The sequence below is a fragment of the Mytilus trossulus genome, chromosome 3 (genome assembly GCF_036588685.1).
Source record: "Mytilus trossulus isolate FHL-02 chromosome 3, PNRI_Mtr1.1.1.hap1, whole genome shotgun sequence".
Lineage (NCBI taxonomy): Eukaryota > Metazoa > Mollusca > Bivalvia > Mytilida > Mytilidae > Mytilus > Mytilus trossulus.
Genome location: NC_086375.1, coordinates 61,510,112 through 61,531,526, shown reverse-complemented (window position 1 = coordinate 61,531,526; position 21,415 = coordinate 61,510,112). Strand labels below are relative to the sequence as shown.

General features: G+C 31.8%; 1 protein-coding gene across 1 annotated transcript; it reads left to right on the top strand.

The window, feature by feature from the left end:
* The first annotated feature begins 5,894 nt into the window (after positions 1-5,894).
* LOC134710927 (suppressor of tumorigenicity 14 protein homolog) lies at positions 5,895-20,495 on the top strand. Its single transcript, XM_063571343.1, has 11 exons — positions 5,895-6,004; positions 7,158-7,445; positions 7,817-7,924; positions 8,524-8,646; positions 9,311-9,430; positions 9,870-10,001; positions 12,491-12,716; positions 15,317-15,576; positions 17,941-18,086; positions 19,423-19,507; positions 20,422-20,495. Exons 1-11 carry the CDS (start codon positions 5,935-5,937, stop codon positions 20,493-20,495), a joined length of 1,632 nt encoding a protein of 543 aa, XP_063427413.1. The 5' UTR covers positions 5,895-5,934.
* Positions 20,496-21,415: the final 920 nt, after the last annotated feature.

Below are 21,415 nucleotides of genomic sequence, written 5' to 3'. Positions count from 1 at the left end.
ATGCGAGGACAGCATCGTTTCTTTCTTTAAATATGGTCGAAGATTCCCTCTCCATAAAATGATCATAAAATAATTTGAAGAATCTAATAATGAGAAAATCAGAAAAGGGACCATTTGCGTAGACCGGACGTGTTTAAATATTGCATATTTCAAAACTCGTAACTATTTTGTTAGGTAAGCACCTTCATTTTTATTTTTGATATTTTTTAACTTTTCATTTATAAAAATCTTAGAAAATTTTGATCATTGGATATGTGTGAAAGGAGGAATCGGTTTGTTTTGAGAGAGATAATTGTGAACATTCAAAGATTAATCTCTGTCAACAGGATAGCACTTTTTTTTGTGTTCATGTTGGATGTACTCATCAAAACCTCTAAAGAGTTCGATGAACAGAAACATTTGAACAATTTGTTTTTATATTGAGGTAAAAATATATCACTATTTATACTTTGTATTCTTTTTATTAGAAATTCCTACAAAGAAAATAACAGCTAACAGTTAACTGTGAGCTCTACTTTTTTGTGTTAGGCGGTAAGATCATCTTTTGGTACTAATAAAACAATCTAAATTTTATTTTATCTGAAATTAAGATAACTCTTTATCTAAAATATTCAAAGAAAATTAGATATGTTTTATGGACTCAAAAAACGAGGAAAGATACCAGAGGGACAGTCAAATTCAATCCTTTATGAGTTGAAAAAATCAAATATATAAGTAAGCAAAAAATGTGGTTGTTATATTTGGTAGATGCTTTTTGTGCTTTTTTGTTAAATATTTGTTTGTTTTTGTCCAAATTCAGATTGTGAAACAATGAAGACTGCTGTATCCCTATTGTGAAAATTTTACCTATTATGCCTGTTTTGTTCACGCATCGTTTAAATATAATGTAAGTTGATGCGACTGTCATATTAGTGAGGGGGTTAGTGCTATAAAATCAGATTCAATCCACCATTTTCTACCAAGTCAGAATATGACAGCTGTTGTCGATTCGTTTAATGTGTTTAATATATCATTTTGCCATTTTTACGGACCTTACGTTTTGAATTTTCCTCGGAGTTCAGTATTTTTGTGATTTTACTTTTATCATAGATCGAAAATAAACCGACAATGCCATGGCTACAAACCGACAACCAACACGAATCCCACCAAAAACTGGGGTTGAACTCAGGTACTCCGGGAGGGTAAAAATATCCTGCTTTACATGTGGCACCAATAAATCATTCATCCCACTTTTCAGTCAAATTTTATTTATAGAAACTATTTAAAGCATGAATCAATCAAATAGTTAAACGGACTAGTTTACGTTGTCCTGTTTTCTGTACGATCATACGGTGTATAAAACGTTAATGTGTGCCCGCTCTCATTTTATCTATGATTATCCACACTTTATAGTGCGGTGACTGAAGGTTGATTTTTTTTAATTTAATCTCCCCACCGAACACACACCTATATAATATATCATTGAAAAGAGGAAATCGTGTACTATAATAATATGCCTGTCGTCAAGACTTAATATGGTCACATTTTTTTTTAATTGAGGTCAAAGGTCATATGTAAAAATCTGTAAAAATTTGGGAGGTTCTCAATTTTGACTTTTTTTTCTATTTCTAAACTCTACATTAATACAAATAATACTGTTTTGGCTTTATTAATGTTTGTTATTATACATAAACCTTAATCATTAAGATTTATTTTTATTAAAAAAATCTTAAAACGACGTTTTATAAACAAAACTTCAAAAATTAAGTTTTCGACCTATAAAATGTTTAGAGCACCTTAACCATATGAAAAAATACAATTTCAGGTAAAAATCAAGTATCATGCAAGACAATACTTTAAAATTATTTTTTGAACTATCATATTGGGTGAGGTATCAAATCAAAGCAATAGAACACTACAGTGAAATATGACCTCACATTGAATTGCGGATACTTCAGGTTTTATTATAGACAACTCGTTGCTTTTGGTTTTTTTTCACAATTATTACTGCTTCCATATAGTATTATCTGTTGTTGTGTATTTTACCCTGGTTAATATCTATTTTATTATAAGTTTTATACCTATATCCCCCTTTTTTTCTTGCAACACACCACAAACTTCAAAAGTATTCCATATAAAAAAAGAAGATGTGATATGATTGCAAATGATGCAACCCTCCAAATGAGACATACGTTACCAATACGTCCCGTACGGGCTTCAATAATGAGTAAAATTTATACTGCATAGTCTTCAATTCCCGAAATGAATAGTGTGAAATAAACAAAAAATCTATCAACCTGATTAATGTACAAAATAAATAAGGAATAAACAAATATAGTATATAGAAATAAACGACAAACACTGCATAACCGTCTCGTGACTGGAAACAGACACAAACAGAATGTGGGGGGATTTAACTTTTTTAAGTACTCGCCAACACTCCCCTTACCCGGGGTCTGAGACCGTGTGTATCAGTGCAACAAGCTTTATACCTAATCAACCTTAATCTCCATCATCTTATGTTTCATCAACCGTCACAAGACATGTTTTAATATTTCTACACATTTCACTCATGGCCATAGGTCTGCACATGACAGGATCTGCTCAAATCAAACACGTTATTTTGAGTTTTTCTTTACAAGTACAGACAAGGTATTGTAGGAAGTCCGTAGACATGTGTTCCTAAAAAAAATACCAGCTTCAAACCATTCCTTTCAAATCATCCAAGATTTAACAGAGATCTAAAATGGAGTTAAGATGACATCCATATGCGTGTCTGCAAAGATGATGGGGAAACATTATGCATGAGACGTACACACTATCTAGAATTTGCTCCATTTCATGGTTGGCAACACATTAGATAGCGTCGCACTTTACTTTAAGAAGCATAAATCCATTGGCATTCAATGTTTCAACAAGGTGTTTCGAACCAAACTCGTGGTACATTTGTAAAGCCAATCCTAAATGAAAGGAGTAAAAAAAATGGCCACACAAACGGTTGACTCAACAATTGCTTAGCATTTACGCAATTTCTCTGGTGCCTTTTCCTGAGAATAGTCTTAGCTGTATGCAGTTTCATCGAGTTACCATAAAATGAATTGCAATAAAGACGAAGGCATTGACTGAATTGGAGAAGAAAGAGACAATTCTTTTCCGAAGTTAGGTATACTTCTGTAGAGTTTGTAGAGATATCTTTTCTATTGTATACTGATTCCTTTCTAGAATTTTACTATACTTTTTTGACCTTTTGGATTATATCTCTTCATCCTTTATATAAGCTTTGGATTTCAAATATTTTGGACACGAGCATCACTGCAGAGACATGTTTTGTCGAAATGCGCATCTGGTGCAACAAAATTGGTACCGTTGATTTTATTACTACCACTGGGTCGATGCCTCTGCTGGTGGACTATTAGTCCCCGAGGGTATCACCAGCCCAGTAGCCAGTACTTCGGTACTGGCATGAAAATACGGATTTTTTGTGTTATTAAATTTGCTGTAACAAAATATTAGAAATTATTATAAATTAAGGAATGTATCTCCCTCATGCAAAGCTCTGATTCCTTTCTAGAATTTGACTATACTTTTTTGACCTTTTGGATTATAGCTCTTCATCCTTTATATAAGCTTTGGATTTCAAATATTTTGGCCACGAGCATCACTGAAGAGACATGTTTTGTCGAAATGCGCATCTGGTGCAACAAAATTGGTACCGTTGATTTTATTGTAGCGCAATGAAATATCTGTCCGTAATTTGTGTCTATTTCATTTGACATTAAGATTTTGAGGCCAGTTTACAATTGACTAGCAGCTGATATGGCATCTCAAATAGTTATTTTGCTAAAGAATATTGTTATAGTTGCCATGAACTTGTTGAAGTTGTTTGACAACTTAATTTCTATAGAAATCAATGAATTTATACTGCATTTTACAAGTAGAATATTTTAAATTAGAATCAGCTGGAAGAAAAGATCTATATTTTTCTAGTAACGGTGTCATACGGAATGACCATTAAATCGTTGTCAATAGCCAAAATAAAATTAGTAAAAGCAGTATCGTGATCTGAGATATCTGCGTCCACGGGTTTGGATTTTTTTTTCGTTTTTGGCAAATAATTTATATCGCAAACCAAATGACAGAGTGCTTAAAGTTTAAAAGATGGACGGGAAACTATTTCAACTCTAACTCTATCTTACATGGTTAAAACATTCCTAATACGCTCATCTGATTCAAACTTGAGTAGTTTTTGATCTTTCAAATAGTTTTGTTGGAACAAAATATACAAGCGCTCCATTTGAACGACTGCATTCAACCGCGTACACATACCCGAAACTGAGGGACAACAGCCTGATAATTGTATGTCGTCATTAAATATCAAATTGGAAGCTTCCTCGTTCTAAAAGGGGGAACAAATATATCTACTTGTATAACTTTTGTAGCACGAAAGATGATAAACTGCCTGCACGGACTTCTGCAAATTAACAGCTATCGCATGAAACATCTTGATGTTCACCTCATCTAATCTTTTATTCAATGCAGATACAAAAAACGACTTCCCTTTACTGGTAAATTGACTCAAAATTTCAGTCGAGTTTTTTTTTTTTCTTTTCTTGGCATATTTAGCATTGAATAAAACTTAACAACTTTTGTCTTTTCTTTGGACTTAATGGAGCCAGTTGAAACGGACTTGACATATCACGGAATATTTACTAAAATTATCCGTCATTTATTTTGGTTTTACAATAAGACTTTTCTAACAAAGTATATTTGATGTTTTATAACAAAAAATATAGAATATAAACACCTACGTACAAAGTATGTATCATATATCAGTGCACTTTAATTGAAAATATGTGTATATAATAGCGAAAATGTAGTAATATCATATATCAGTTGAGAGCAAATTATTGACTAATACACAAAATGTGACGGAAGGCAAGTGATTAAGTTCCGTGTTGAAATTGAATTTTTTTATTGCATTCTTTTTCCATTGATTTCTTAGGGTTTTTTTCATATTTTGGTTCCGAAATTTTTATCACTGATTAGTTTTATGAAATACTATATGCTTAAAATATTATGGGATTATTTTTATTACTACTATGAAGAAAAAACTAAAGTTTGTGTCTGAATTTGCAATTAAAATTACCTCAATTTTAAACAGTCCAAACTTCGCAAACTTAATAGATTATAAGAAAATGAAATACTGAATAGAATATTTTGACATATAAACATAGATTCAGGAAAAACTTTTTCAGTTAAATTTCAGCAAACATACACAATTTTTCATTTTGAAAAAGGGGGGTTGAAACTCTCCAATATACTTCTAGTCATTAAAACGACTTTTTAGAAAAATGGGACCGTACGAAATTCTGACGACAGGGCAAAAACTAAAGAAGACATATTTGTCTTTAAGTTAAGACCATTTTTAGCCGTGTGTTATTTGGGGAGATTAAACTCGCGATCTAGACGACTTTTTACACTTCTGTCACCGCACTATTAGACTCCTACCGTTATATATAAAGATAATCCAAAAAAGAAATCAATCAAAAAAGATTTAATATTACAATAACATGCAATGATGCCTTAATAAATAAACAATTCAAGATTTAAGTGCAATATATGCATCACATATTAAAAAAATATATAGATTTTATGAATCCTTTTAATAGTATTATGGTAATATTGTCTTAATAAAAATGTTCACGGAAATGTCTTATGCAAGCTTAATGCTCACTCATGTTCAATAAAAATAGTTAATAATGTTTGTAACAGAAAATGCATCTTTTGTTAACGGGAAGTAAAATTATACAATGTGTTAAGTATTTATATGATTATTATTAAATTAAATGTAGATATTTCCAACAGAATAACGAATATGAATATATTATTCTAACATATTATTGTAATGTGTTTAATGTACAGTCTGCGCCTGTTGGATAGTAGATAAGGCGTACCATGGGGATGCATTTCTTTATTGTTTTTAGTTTATTCATTGTTTTTACAACTCTTGTGGAAAACATCGAAGGTAAGGTCGAAGATATAAATGTTCCAGAAAAAATGCGAATATTTCATACAAGCTTATAAACATAATGAATTCGGTCACTTGTTGTCAACCTCTTCCATTCTATATTTTGAAGAGTTGTAAAAGAATGATGGTTCTAACGTCTATGATACGATACGAGTTGTGTTACAGATTATATAACCCACCGAAACCTGTGCAAAGTTAATACGAATGATGTTGAAAAGATCGAAGTTGTTACTAGTAAAACTTGTCGGTTTCGACATTGATCGAATATTAACAGCAACGATATACTATTGTCGTGTTACAATGGATTTGCTTATTTTCGTGGATATCAATTTTCGTGGATTGCTGAAAACTTGTATTTTTGTGGATATTTGATTTCTTTGTTTTGCAAATCCGTGCACGAAAAGCCTACCAAAAATTACTTAATCGTTGAGCATTTGGATTCCTTGATCACCTGTACAAACGAAACTCACGAAAATTGGTATCCAACGAATAAAATCCACAGTAATCTAAGTTCTCGTCTTCAAGCAAATACTTTATATGAGTTTCATATGAAATATTTGTATTTAATTGATATATGTAGAAAACTATTATGTTAATTGCTGGAGTTTATGTTCCTGTCTTGTGAATAATATATACATGTATAAACAAAAACAGGACGTGGTATGATTTCCAATGAGACAATGCTCCAAAAAAGACCAATTGACACACACATTAACAACTAAAGGTCTAATTAATGTACCCAAAAAAAATAAGTAACACAAAAAAAAATATGTAACACAAAAACAACCGACAACCACTTAATTACAGGCTTCTAACTTTGGATAGTTACATTAATAAGTTCTCTTAATCTGTGAACACGGAATACAAAATCTCATTTGTGATTTCTTCTTCACAACGTGAATATTCATTTTGATTTTCAATAAACATTACTTAAAAAAGTAATACAATAAGTGTTGTTTAATGGTCCACAGTTAGAAAACTACTGGAAATGACACATTTATTACACTATATTGACTTTTCAAAAGTGTTTATATATTTACATTGGTCCATCGGCTGATAGGAATGAGAAATTGTTCGGTATAACTATCACCCATTTATTTTATATACAGTTATCAATGCAATAATGTTCTTATCTTTTTATATGATAAAGGTAAAAGAGTTGCAATATGTCAAGGAGATAGACAAACAATAAGTTGTAAGAAGAATCGACGTCTTCAAATTCTGACTGCAACATACGGACTACGTAGAACCAGGAATAAATGTCATAATGCCAATGTAGCTGTTTCATGGTGCGGTAAAACAAATAATGCCAAAAACAAAGTGATAAAATTGTGCCAAAGCAAACAAGACTGTGAACTATTCTCTTCAAACAGAGTATTTAAAGACCCTTGTCCAGGAACTTCTGTTATATTGACGGTAGTATTCAGATGTGTAAGAGGTAAGATTTTGTTACAAGTATTTTTAATGTTGTTTTTTATAGGGTAGTTTTCGTGACGCTATGCCTAGTCATCCGTGAGAGTGTTATATCCGAGGGGGTAACTTTGTTGGAAAAGGCTATTAATGAGAGACGAAATATACAACTGGGACTTCACTAAAGGGCAAATTAGATTTTTTTTGACAGATTTTAGGGAACAAAAAAGAAAAAGAAAAAGAATGAATATATAAAGAAATAAGACGCCAATTGTTTTGCAAGTTTGTCCAAACCATGTTAACTTTGATGGCAGTACATATCATTTGCATTATAAAACATCATATTTTCGCAATAAGCATATGAATAACTATATATAAATATGTACTAATGTCTTGCAGGTTGCAATAAAAATAAATTCCAGTGCGTCGTTGATTTAAAATGCATACCAAAATCTAAACGTTGTAATGGAAAGAAAGACTGCAAGGATGGTAGCGACGAAGACAATTGTAAGTCTAATTATTCTCTATAAGTATGATGGATGTCGTTAGTGAAACTGTTGAATACTTTATAGTCTCTTAAATCTAAAAATCGCAAAACATTCGATCAGTACTATTTCTAAAAACAGTTTTCCCATGTGAAACATTGATGGAAAATGTTAACGGGACAGATAAAAATTCATATACGTATGACAACCTGTCTATGGAAGCTAATGATCCTTAGTGGAGAGTGCTATGGATGGACTACATTATAAGACATACAAATAAGGAATTAAATAGGAACATTGCGAGTCCCATAACTTGTCATAAAAAATTAACCTAAATGTCCCAACTATGTGATATGTATTATAGTCAGATTATATCAACAAAGTTGTATAGGTTAAAAAATCTGTACAAAATGATAAATTTACATGCAACATAAACATAAGCATGATGCAAAGATTAATTGATTATAATAGATTTTTGTTGTGTATGGTAAAAACTGTTATTTTGTGCGCAGATAGAAATTTTGTAAAATTCATTTTCTTATAATAAAAGAAGTACGGCATCTATTACGGTTGTGAGCTATACTATTAAATTAAGTTGCAATTGAAAAAAAATCCTTACAGGTTCTACTGTCCAATGTAAATCAAATGAGTTTAAATGCAAGAATGGTGAAAAATGCATTCCGCTTGCAAAGAAGTGTGACGGTTATAAAGATTGTTCCGATAACAGTGACGAATTAGCCAACTGTAAGTAAAAAAGCATAACTGAAATGATGGAACATAATCTTCACGTTGACACAATATATGTTATAACTAAGTCTTTATGCGTAATTGAAGCAATTTGTGTAATACCTTATATTGTTTTTTAGTTCCTTGAAACAAAACCCAGATGTTCATAGTATGCATTTGCGTTAATTGTAAGGCACACTTAAGGTATACATCCTATAATGTTTTGGCATTTGATAATTCTTGTTATGAAGATGGTTAAACACTTCAATGACTTGCCTAGACTATGTGTTGCCAAAGTATGAACTATTGAAAAACTAAGGATTTTCTTATCCCAAGCATAGCTTACCTTCGCCGTATTTGGCACATTTTTTTCGAATTTAATGTCCTCAATGCTTTTTAGCTTCGTACTTGTTTGGATTTCTTACTTTTTTTTAAATGACCGTCACTGATGAGTCTTTTAAAAATGACATACGCGTCTGTTGTAGCAAAATAAAAATTTGGAACCTTTGATAACTACTGTACCAATTATTCCAATATTAGCTTCTCATAAACGCAATCAAAGATTTTTTTGCTTTGCTATTGATATAAGAAGTTTTTGAAATTAAACATTTGAAAAATGAAAGTCCTGCTGTATAACAACCTAGTCTTTTTAAAGAAGTAAACATTATGTTATGCTAATCAGGTCCTCTGGCATGTAAATCAAATCAGTTCAAATGCAAGGATGGTGAAAAATGTATTCCGCTGGCAAAGAAGTGTGACGGTTATAAAGATTGTTCCGATAACAGTGACGAATTAGCCAACTGTAAGTATCTTATTAAAAAAAACAAGCATAATTGAAATGATTGAATTGCAAACCTTTTTTTGCCATGATAACATAATATTTGTTATGATAAGCCCTTATGTGTAATTTGAAAAAAAGTTGTGTGATACCTTATTTGGATTCAAGTTCCTAGAAGACCAACAAAAAAAAGTTTATATTGCATTTTCAATTTAAAGTATAGTTCCTATAGTGTTTGCATTTGGATTATTGTTGTTTTCCAGACATAATAAAGATTTCTTAACACTTCTATTACTGGTTTTCCAATATTAGCTACTTTTAAACATTTAAACACAAGCAAAGCATTTTTGCTATTGCTATTGATAAATGGGGATGTGAAAAAATTAATTATTGTCAAATAAAAGTTCTACCTTAAAAACTAACTGTTTTTTTCATAATGTAAATATTTTAATATGCTATTCAGGTCCTCTCAAGTGTAAAACCAATGAGTTTAAATGTAATGATGGTAAGAAATGTATCCCTAACAACAGAAAATGCAATGGCAACAAGGACTGTTCCGATGGAAGTGATGAAGCAGGAACTATTTGTGCAAGAGGTACGTTGTTGTCTAGAAATGTAAAAATTAAAAAATTAAAAATGTGATCGTGTACCACCTATTTTATTTTACACGAATTTATTAGTTGTTTAAATACGTATTCATATTTTCTTTCCATGTTGTATTATAATGAATAATTTAATCAACTTTGCATAAGTTAATTTTGTTAAACCCTATAATTGAATTAATTGTGTTATGATAAATCCTTTAAAATAACGTTACATCATAGATTGTGTGGTAAATTTTGCGCTTTATATTATTAAGATAAACGTTTCTGAAAAAAGTTGATAACAATCTTACTTTAAGATATTACAACTGATGTAGATATAGAGTAAAATTAATTGCAATTCTAAATTTCAAATAGTTTTCGTTGAAAGTTGTATTATTTCCGTCCATAGTTTTATAACTTGTCTTTTAAGGACACAATAAGATTTATAAAATTGAAATATAAAACGGAGAAAATGACAACCAGAAATAGACTCAACCATAAAGTAGAAAACAGCTCAATGCCCTTATAGGTCTTCAATGCAGCGAGATAATCATGTACCCAGAGGTGTGATTCAACTAATGTATTCACCGTGCAAGGCCCGACTAGAGAATTGTTTTTGTTACACCATTTTTGCCTAAAGGTACAATGAACTTTTAATAAAAAAGTTCAACAAAAAAATACCAAACTGCGAGGCAATAGACCACTTTCGAGTTCATCCGTCACCGGAAAAAAACTCGTCAATTATACGCGCCTCTATCACCGTCATTTGTGTGTTTAGGGGCGTCGTCACTTCCCTTCCAATGTTGAGCGAGTGGTTGGAAAACTATAGTTCTATATTGTACGAATTATTCGGCAAATTGAATTCTCAAAACTGACAATCAACACTGCTGTCATTAGGGAATTGTCAGTAAGTACATACAGAGCAACCATTATTTCTAGTTTATCCTGCAAAAAGACGATCACTAAGACGCTTGATAAACGTAAATATTGCAGGGATATAGGCGACCCCCTCTATCTGGTAAATGACGTCATAAAGGCGTGCATAATTGACGAGTTTTTGCCGGTGACGGATGAACTCGAAAGTGGTCTATTTAAAAAGGAGAAGTCCATGAACACTAACAAATTCAAACGCTATCAAACAAACAAAACAAGTAAAAAAAAACAGCTGCCATATTGTTGACTTGGTACAAGCAATACTTTTTCTTCAATTTTATTGTTGATCCTGTCTCTATAGAATGCGTATTTGTATTCTAGCTCACATGAACCAAAGATTTTCTCACCACTTGGCGTCCGTCGTCAGGGTCGTCGTTAACTTTTACAACAATCTTCTCCTCTGAAACTACTGGGCAAAAATTTACCAAACTTGGTCAAAATCATCATTGGGGCATCTTGTTTAAAAAAGTGTCCGATGACCCAGCCAAAGAACCAAGATGGCCGTCATGCTAAAAATAAAATATAGGGGGAAATGGAGATTATGGCTTATATCTCTGACACCAAAGCATTCAGAGCAAATATGACATAGATTAAATTGTTTATCAGGTTAAGATCTATCTGTCCGGACATTTTTTGACGAATCGAACAACCCGTTGTTGGGTTACAGCCAATGAATTGGTAATTTTTAAGGTAATTTGGAAGTTTTCGGCTATTATCTTGAATATCATTATAGATAGAGATAAACTGTTAACAGCAAAAATGTTCAACAAAGTAAGATCTATTAATAAGTCAACATGACCAACATGGCCAATTGACCCCTTAAGGAGTTATTGCCCTTTGAAGTAAATTGTAAACAATTTGTTTCTACATTTTTGTTACAAAAATCTTCTCCTCTGAAACTACTGAGACAAATTTAACCAAACTTGGCCCCAAATCTGCAATAGGGTATTCAGTTTTTAAAAATGTTTCTGATTACCTTGCTTGCCAACCAACATAGCATACACGGCTAAAAATGGAACATAGAGGGAAAATGCAGTTTTTGATTTGTATCTCTGAAACTAGAGCAAAAGTATCATAGTTGCATTATTTCATCCATCAATTGTAAATACAAATATCATGTGAGTGAGACAGGCTCCTTGGAGTCCCTAGTTTCTTTATTTATCCTCCGATTTCGGTAATAGTTTTGTTTTTATGTAGTTTGGGTCATATAACTTGTGGAAAGCTGCACCCGGACTTTGATATATAGAACAGCAATAAAAGCGCTGTTCCTTTGTTTTTAAGTGTTTTGTAATGTACATGTACTAATTATTGGAAAAAAACGCGCCACTACTTATTCCCATTTTACACTGTATGATTGTGGTATCAAAAGTCGAATATGATAAACGAATGAATTAAACTGAATCCTCTTTATGTTTTATAATTGTATATTTTGTTTTTGACTTTTTATTTTTTTCATTAGGTTGGGGCCTCTTTAGGGAGGTGACTGTCATGAAGAATTTTTTTCCTTGCTATTTAGCGTGAAATTTCAAATACGGTAACTGATAAAGATGAAATATGAATTTTACAGAATCTTGTGGTGTTCAACAAATTAAACCAAAAGTTGAAAGAGTAGATTGTCCAAAACGGAAGTTGTGGAGACTAGTCGGTGGCTGTGATGTGCGACCTCCTCACTCATGGCCTTGGGCGGTGCAACTGCGTCTATTAGATGCCGATACTAATACGTTCAACCATGAATGCGGAGCTGCCTTACTGTCTGAATCATATGCCCTTACAGCTTCTCATTGTTTTTTGAGGTAATCTAATAAGAGGTAATGCGTTTAGATGATATATGTGTATTGACATGGATGTAGTTTAAATGTATCAGTTCCTTTTTTCTCACGCAATGACCTCATTAGACGAATTTTCTTTCAGATATATACTTTATTGTAATGAATGAATTATTTTAACATCCATAATCCTACAATATGTTCAAAGTAAAACATCGATTAAGTATAGCTATCTCCACTATTACCAAGTATTCGTAAAAAAATAAATCCCTAAAATAAATATTTGTTTCATAACATACAATAATTTCAACATACTAGCAGCATTCCTATGGGGACCAACTTAACTCCTTTTCTATCTGACCTGTTCCTTATTTATTTTTTTTTTCTGACTTCATTCATGAGCATCACAATATTATACGTTGTATTCACGTTGCCGTTACATGAATGATGTCCTTTTATTGAGAAATTTATTAATTGTTAGTATCTTTGTGGTACACTTGTATATGGTCGAAAATAATTAAAGTATATCACACTTTCAGTTTAAAGACAAGAGTTTTCCCGATGTTCAGATCTCATTGATCGATAAGAATGATACAATTTAAAAATAATAATGAGCAATTACATTAGGGAAAAGACCGCAACCGTTAGTTAAATGCTATTTTAACAGCATCTGCTTTGCATTTTAACAAACAGTCAAAACTTCACGATCCTAAAGAAAACAGGAGCAGTGAGCTTACATATCAGAAAATCCATTCTGAAATCTTATAACCTCTGATCGGTACAACCCTCTGCTAGTGATTTGAGACATTAATTACACCTTATAAAAGAAAGCTAGATTTTGATTGAGCAAGTGTATTTTTCCATATTCTAATATTTTTTCCTCATTTCAAACGAATTTGTCTCTTTTTCACCACTGCCTGTGAATGTGACTCAAATACGATTGCCATTCTTTATATTTCTTTTTACCGCCTCGAGCATCTTCCAGCCAATTTTTTTTTTCCGGATATGACGTTACATTAAAAAGCGAGCTTACGCGTATTAGTACATGTATTATTCCCGCTGTTCTATGATAATATCCTCTTATCCTTAAAATTATGCATAAATATATAAACGAATTGAAGCTTTCCAGTAAAAAAATATCTTCATTTGTATAGAGGGTTTTAATTCAAATCTATTCGGCGTAATTAAACAGATATATCATGTCATGGAGGGTAGTTGCGAAAAATACCAGTTTGGGACCGAAATTTCACAGTACCTTGACTGGGGTTTTGCGCAAACACCCATCCATAACATGCTATATCTATTCATTACACATCGTATCGTACCACCTTTCAATTTTATTATTATCTTCTCTATAAACTCCTTTCAATCATAATGCAAAGGGGGACGAAAGATACTAGACGAACAGTCAAACTGATAAATCGAAAACAAACTAACAACGCCATGGCTAAAAATGAAAAGACAAACAGACAAACAATAGTACACTTGACACAACATAGAAAACAAATTAAGAATGAGCAACCCGAACCCAGTTTCTAACTGTTAAGAAACAGGAATTTAACAAATGAAAAGTTGAAACCTCATGTTTGTCATAAGTTATTATTGAAGTCATTCATTTGTATTTTTTTCACATGCAGAAGACCGACTATTTCTGGTTGTATCCCTTATCTTATCTTCACATTCATGATTTCAATCAAAATAGTAACATATACTTTTCAGTGTAGAAATTTTAAGATTACAGAGAGGATTTGAATTTGAATCTCCCGTTTGTAGGAATCAACACATCAAGAGGGCCTACATACGAAGCATATCAGAAACTTGATGTGATATTCTAGAGTTTATTATTTGAATTTCACCAATTAAGGTGTTTTGCATAAAAGGAAGATTTTTAAACATAGGTTCCAAGTCATGAAGTCAAAGAATTCTTCAAAAGTATAAAAGACGCAATCACCAGTTGGTTGATCACATATTTATTCCAATTGTTTCACCATTTCAGAATAAGTTTGATCACTGAATATGTACTAACCTTGAAAAAATTATGTTCTTCATTTGGAGCTAGATATCACCCCAATTTTAGGTTGTTTCTCTATAGTTTTCTTTATCAATATGCAGCGAAGATTGCCATTTTGTACAATTCAGTTCACTGATCTAAGAATATTGTTTTATATGCCCCACCAAAGGTAGTATAGGGGCATCATTTTTTTCTGGTCTGTGTGTCAGTTCGTCTGTTCGTCCAACTGTCCTACTTCAGGTGAAAGTTTTTGTTCATGTGTTTGATGAAGTTGATGTCCGAACAACTTTAAACTTAGTACACATGCTCTATATGTTATGATCTTTCTAATAATGCCAAAATTAGATTTCTTAACCCAGTTTTACGGTCCACTGAATATAAAAGATGATAGTGCGAGTAAGGCATCCGTGTACTATGGACATATTCTAGTTTGGATATATATTTTTTATTTTGAAATTAATACATATTAAGAAAATTTGGTATGAAATTATTCATAACGTTTGCATCTTCTTAAATGTATTGACAAGGATCATACATTTATTGACAGATTTTTTTTAGCAATATGTTGACAACCTTTTTTGGTATTATGAATTTTGCAATATTGATTTTTTTTTAGCTCAGATAACCCAAAGGATTGGAAGGCTATTGGTGGGCGTCATTTAAAAGATAAAAACGAAGCCAATAATCAGCCTCGCAATGTTGTCAAAATATTGAAGTTTCCAAATGATGGTGACAATATTCTCGACAAAGATGTTGCTATAATAAAATTTGATAAGCCAATGACAATAAACGACTATGTTACTCCCATATGTTTACCAACAAGAGAACCAACAGTAAATGACGAATGTGTTGTGGTTGGATGGGGAGATGTACAAGGTAAGTAATGTCATCTGTATCATGCTTTGTAAACGTTGAATCAAAAGCGTTTCATATCTAAAGTATATATTATCATAATGCATAAGAAATTGGAATAACATTAGCGGAACCAATTATAGATACATATTTCGACAATAACAGATTCTTCAGTAATGCACGAGGCTAAAATAGTTTAAAAATATGAATTTTATCCGAAGAAGAATAAACAGTGTAAACTATTTCACATTACATATTACATATTAATATTGGTAAAAATAATAGCTAAAAATCTGTAAAACAGAAAAACATAACAAAAAAACAAAGAAAATGAATGCTGAATTGACACTATTTGGGAAATTCGAATAAAATTGAGTCTCTGTTAATACTTTGAATCACAATGTCAAAGTAATGCTAAAACTATTCATTGTTTACTTTAAAATGACTCGTATGATTCCTCAAGTAAAGCTCTTTTGCAATCCACATAATATATTTCTAGAATCAGGTGTCTAATCTCTTTTTATTCTAAAGACAAATCAGTACATATGGTTTAAATCAACTACAAAATGATATATATTATCCGTAACTTCCATGTCTGATAAAAAAAAAAACTATATTGATTATTAATTAGGAATGCCTTGTTTTGTTCTATTGAACCAATTACTGCTCTGTGATTTCTTTTTCCCCTGAAGACTTACGACGTGACTTTTGACCCCAAAAAAGTTAAATCACAATTATGCCAAACTCAAAGGAAAATTGCAAATGTTACTTATCAAATAACAAAATTTTAAAAAAATCAAACATATCAAACAAATTGAAATCAACTGTCATATTCCTGTCTTTGTACAGAAATTTCTTTATGCAGAAAATAGTGAATTAAAGCAAGATTCAAAGCTAGCTCAACCTATCACTTGTAAATAAAACATTTATTGTTGTTAATAGTGTATTATAATACATATTAAATTGATTTTTAGAAAAAAACTAATTTCGGGATACAAAATAAAAACATTTGATTTAAGTTTTGGTTTAAATTTCTAGAAAAGTAAGGTCATCTTTTGAATACTTCGTTGTTTAAATTCATGAATACACCGTGTTTATTTTTATGGCCCTGCAACGAAGATGTCGGTGCGATATATATTACCCTTGCCCTTATTCCGTCATTTTGTCATTTTGTCATTCCTGAATAAACCAATATACGGAGTTTATATCTAAACGCCTTCAGATATTGGGTTGCTTGTGTATGTGTGAGTTTACTATGATGAGTTATAGATCAATTTAAATTTTCGTTCCGCTCCGCTTTTTTGCCGAAATTAATGCTTTGGACTTTGGTAATTGTTGAAAATCGCAGTTATACGGACTTATTCTCTAAACACCTTCAGATATTGGACTGATGTTTGGTATGTGAGTTGACAACAATGAGTTACAGATCAAATTTAAATTTAGTTCCGCTTCACTGTTTTTTTGTCAAAATCAAGGATTTATGACTGATAAATTGTTGAAAATCACAGTTATATATAGACTGTTTTCTATACGCATTCAGATTTTGTTCTGATTTTTTATATGTGAGACTAGCATTATATTTGTGTCCACGTGTGTTATTGAAGTTGCAGATTTTTTTAGACGGGACCATTCGTGTCGTTTCTCCATATCTATTCTAAACATTTGTGTTTAACAGTAAGAACCTCAAATTGTTTAAAAACACATTCGAATGTGTTTTTTCATGTATTTTTTTTGTAATGAAATTTGTGCTTATTTGTCACATATTTCTTTACCAGTATCTGTAAACTGTTTGTAAAAGGTATTTCCTGATGTGTAATTCTCAATTTGCATTTAAAGAAATTATCAAAAAGCAGTGTACACTCTTGATCTATCCGAAGAAGGATTGATACGTCTTCAGTTCTCGAACATATTATGGGACGGGAGAATCTGATTGTCAAAAATGTACCAGATGCAGTAAACTTGTTACAAGTGAGAGGATTCGCCATTTATAAAGAGAAAATGCCTATAAAAAGTCGAGAATTTACCATTTGTTATCCATTCGTTTGATGTGTTTTGAGCTTTTGATTTTGTCCTTTGATTTCGGACCTCCGTTTTGAATTTTCCTCGAAGTATTTTTTTTTTTACTTTTTATGTTATTTCTTCTACAGAGTCTATTCTTCTACTAGTGAACAAATAGTCATCGAGGGTATCACCAGACAAGAAGCCAGTACCGAAATGAAAACATAAACGAATACTGATTGATTAAAATTATCAGTTTTTAAATTTTGAAAATCATTTAAAATTTAGAAATATATCTCCATAATGCTAAGCTCGGATTGTTACTGTGTTATTGTTAACCATGCTATTTTTTTTTTAATAATAAACAATTAAAGCGTAGCCTTTTTTCAGAAACTGAGCATCCAGATAAGTTAAAAAATACTGTTATGCCAATAGTCGATACAAAAAGATGCAATGGTACTGAGGACCTGAAGGACCAGATTACACCCTACATGTTTTGTGCCGGTTTTCAGGAAGGAAAAAATGACGCTTGTCAGGTATATTTCCTTTCTGTTTGCGTAGAAAAATTCCAAGCAAGCTATAAGGAATACACAGTTGGCTCCCTTGAGAGTTTATATTGTTATGAATTTTTCGAGAATATACTTCTTTTTCTTCTTATACTACATATATGTAGAACATTGTATATTTGCTTTCGAGACTGAGTCTATCAGCTAGGGTAAGCTAGTTGTCAACCTTATGAAGTCAGTTTTAAAAAAATCAAAATCACCTGGTTTTTTTTTAATGAATATTTGTTAACAATATGAAATTACTTGACGCAGTTATTTTTTTGTTTTCGTATCCGACCAAAATGAAAAAAATAACTTAACTTAACTTGATATGTTATCCTTTGCATTTGGTCGTGGCTGACTGTATAAAGTGAAATGTATGAATGGAAGAACGGTTTTAACAGTTTTAACAGTTAAGTATGTCTTGTATCTTGACTTACATATAGAAAATGAAAGTAGTTTGAAAACAAACATTATGACAAAAGAGATGATTTCATGTTCCAAGTGTTATATTTTCATTTCTATGTAGCAACATTCTAGCAGCACCTGCAGTTGATACGACATGTTAGGGTTTTTTGACAGTCATGATTCCTTGATAGAAGTTTTGTACTCACAAGGAAGCTATCAAACCAGCGGCTTAGTGGTAAAGTTAAAATCTTCCGTTCTAGTTGATTAACCGTTGTTGTAACTACAATCCCAATCACCTTTAAGGAATGTGACCTACTAAATTATGCTATTTACCTGATTTGTATTGATACGAGCAACACGACGGGTGCCAAATGTGATTTGCTTACCGTTCCTTAGCACTTAGATCCCCCCTTTTTTGTGGTGTTTTTTTCTTCTATTGTTTTTTATGTTGTGTCTTGTTTACTATTGTATGTCTATTTGTTTTCGATATATGCGTTCGAATGTCGTTCTTGTATATTAATCACCTCTTTTTTTAGAATTTTCGTTTCACATATGATATGGTCTACCTGAGTAGCCTTATTACCAAATTGTGCTAACACCTGAAACAAATTACGTGCCACAAGTGAAATACCATCTGCTTAACCTTCCTGAGTGTACGTGAGATAATTCCAGCTGTTTATTGGGGTTTGGGTTGCTCATCTTTTTTTTTTTGTTAGGTTTTGAGTACTATTGTTAGACTGAAAGTGTTTTTCATAACAGCATGGCGGTCACTTTATTGTTTACGTGTTTGTTGTAATTACCCTTTGGTTTATTTTGCCGTTATTATCTGTCCATATGTGTACACAGTTGCATTTCATAGAAGTCTACTATATAGTATATCATATGTTAAAATATATATCTGAAAGCATTTTTTATTCAGGGCGACAGTGGTGGTCCATTAATGTGCGAAATTGGTAATACCTGGTATCTACAAGGACTTGTTTCATGGGGCGTTGATTGTGCACGTAAGAAAACCCTTATATGATTCAAATTTCACTGTGGTTTTATTATTGGTATAAATCGATACACAATTGAGATTTGTATTGTCGATTGTATAAATAAAGGCAACAGAAGAATACCGCTGTTCGATATTGATTAGTCAATTGAATAAAAAAAAATCGGGTTACAAACAAACAACTGAGGAAACGCATCAAGAATAAAAGGAGAACTACGACACAACAGAAACACAACATTAAAATGTAGCACACACACGAACTATAATATAACAATGACCAATTTCCTTGATTGGTATAGGATTTTTTAAAGAAAAAATGGTGGGTTGAACCTAGTTTTGTGGCATGCAAATCCTCCCGCTTTTATGGCAATGTTAAATATACATTAAAATGACAATACTACATGACACAACTACAATTTAAATTAATGGGAGAACATATAGGACAGAGAAACGCAAGAATAAAAGCTAACAGATTTAAAATTTAATACGCCATACGCGCATTTCGTCCAAACAAGACTAACCAGTGGCGAGAAAAGGTGAAAATAACCCGACTAAAGAGCCAAAAACAGCACAATGCTACCAATGGGTCTTCAACACTATGAGAAAATCTCGCACCCCGAGGAGGCCTCAGCTGGCCCCTAACCAAAAAGTATAGTTGATATGGACGCCACACTAAACACCAACACATGTAAATGAACTAACTTGTTTTAAAATATACATGATTAACAAATGCAAGACTTTGGACAGGCGAAAAAAATGTTTATATCGAAAAAAATATTAATAATAGATGTTTTTATTGCTTTGCGTAAACTTTAAAAGTCAAATTACGGTATAAAAGGCAAATGAAAAGCAGTATATGATACTCTATACATATATAACTAAACCATTGTACATTTTATATCATAAATTTATTTTTTTCTTCAGAACCCCTACTGCCTGGAGTATATGCCAATGTGTTCAAATTTGTGGGCTGGATAAGGAATCAAATGAAACTATAATAAATATTGTATATTCAAGACTATTTTGATATTTTTAGTAATACTTTAATATATAATTATCAAAGGTAGCAGGATTATAATTTAGTACGCAGACGCCCGTTTCGTCTACATAAGACTCATTAGTGACGCTCCTATCAAAATATTTATAAAGCCAAACAAGAACAAAGTTGAAGAGCATAAACAGATTACAATCAAGAATTTTTCAAAGCAACTATGTTCGAACTCGCAAATTTGTTTTGACCTTTGAAATCTATCAAGTTAAAGAGTTTAATTAGTATTAACATCATGATAAAAAAAAAGCTAGTATAAAACCATCTGGAAAATTATTTTGTTGAAAAGTTAAGACACAGTCACGAAAGGTGAATTCTTATCGTGAAAACAAAAGCAACATAAAACTCAAAACATTGCATACGAAACAAAGCGCATTTAAGGCTTAATGGATCAACAAGATGGAAACCATTTAAAAAACACCATTTCTATACCTTAAGGGGGAAATAAATTGTAGTTCTTAACTAATAAAACAAACAAGATGTGTTACGAAAAGTGACTCTGAGTTTTTAAACTTAGCACAAAATGATCTACTAATATACTAGTCAACAAATAAACGAAACATAGTATTTTCAGACAATTCTAACAGGACGAGTAAAAAAATTCAAGTTAACATGTCAGTACCATGTATTACAACCTTTTGTATTTATGTCAGCCGAACACCTTGGTCCCATTGAATTAATTAGGCGTCTAAAAAGAATTGGGGATGTTGTGCCATTCCATGAAAATGTTGTTTGGAGCTGGGGAATATTTGCTATTTCTAATACGTCGTCCAAATTTGTCCAAAAGATGTTCGATTGGCGATAATTATGGGGAAAAAAAGATGGCAATGGCAACACACGAATATGATCATTCTCCAAAAAGTTCATCGT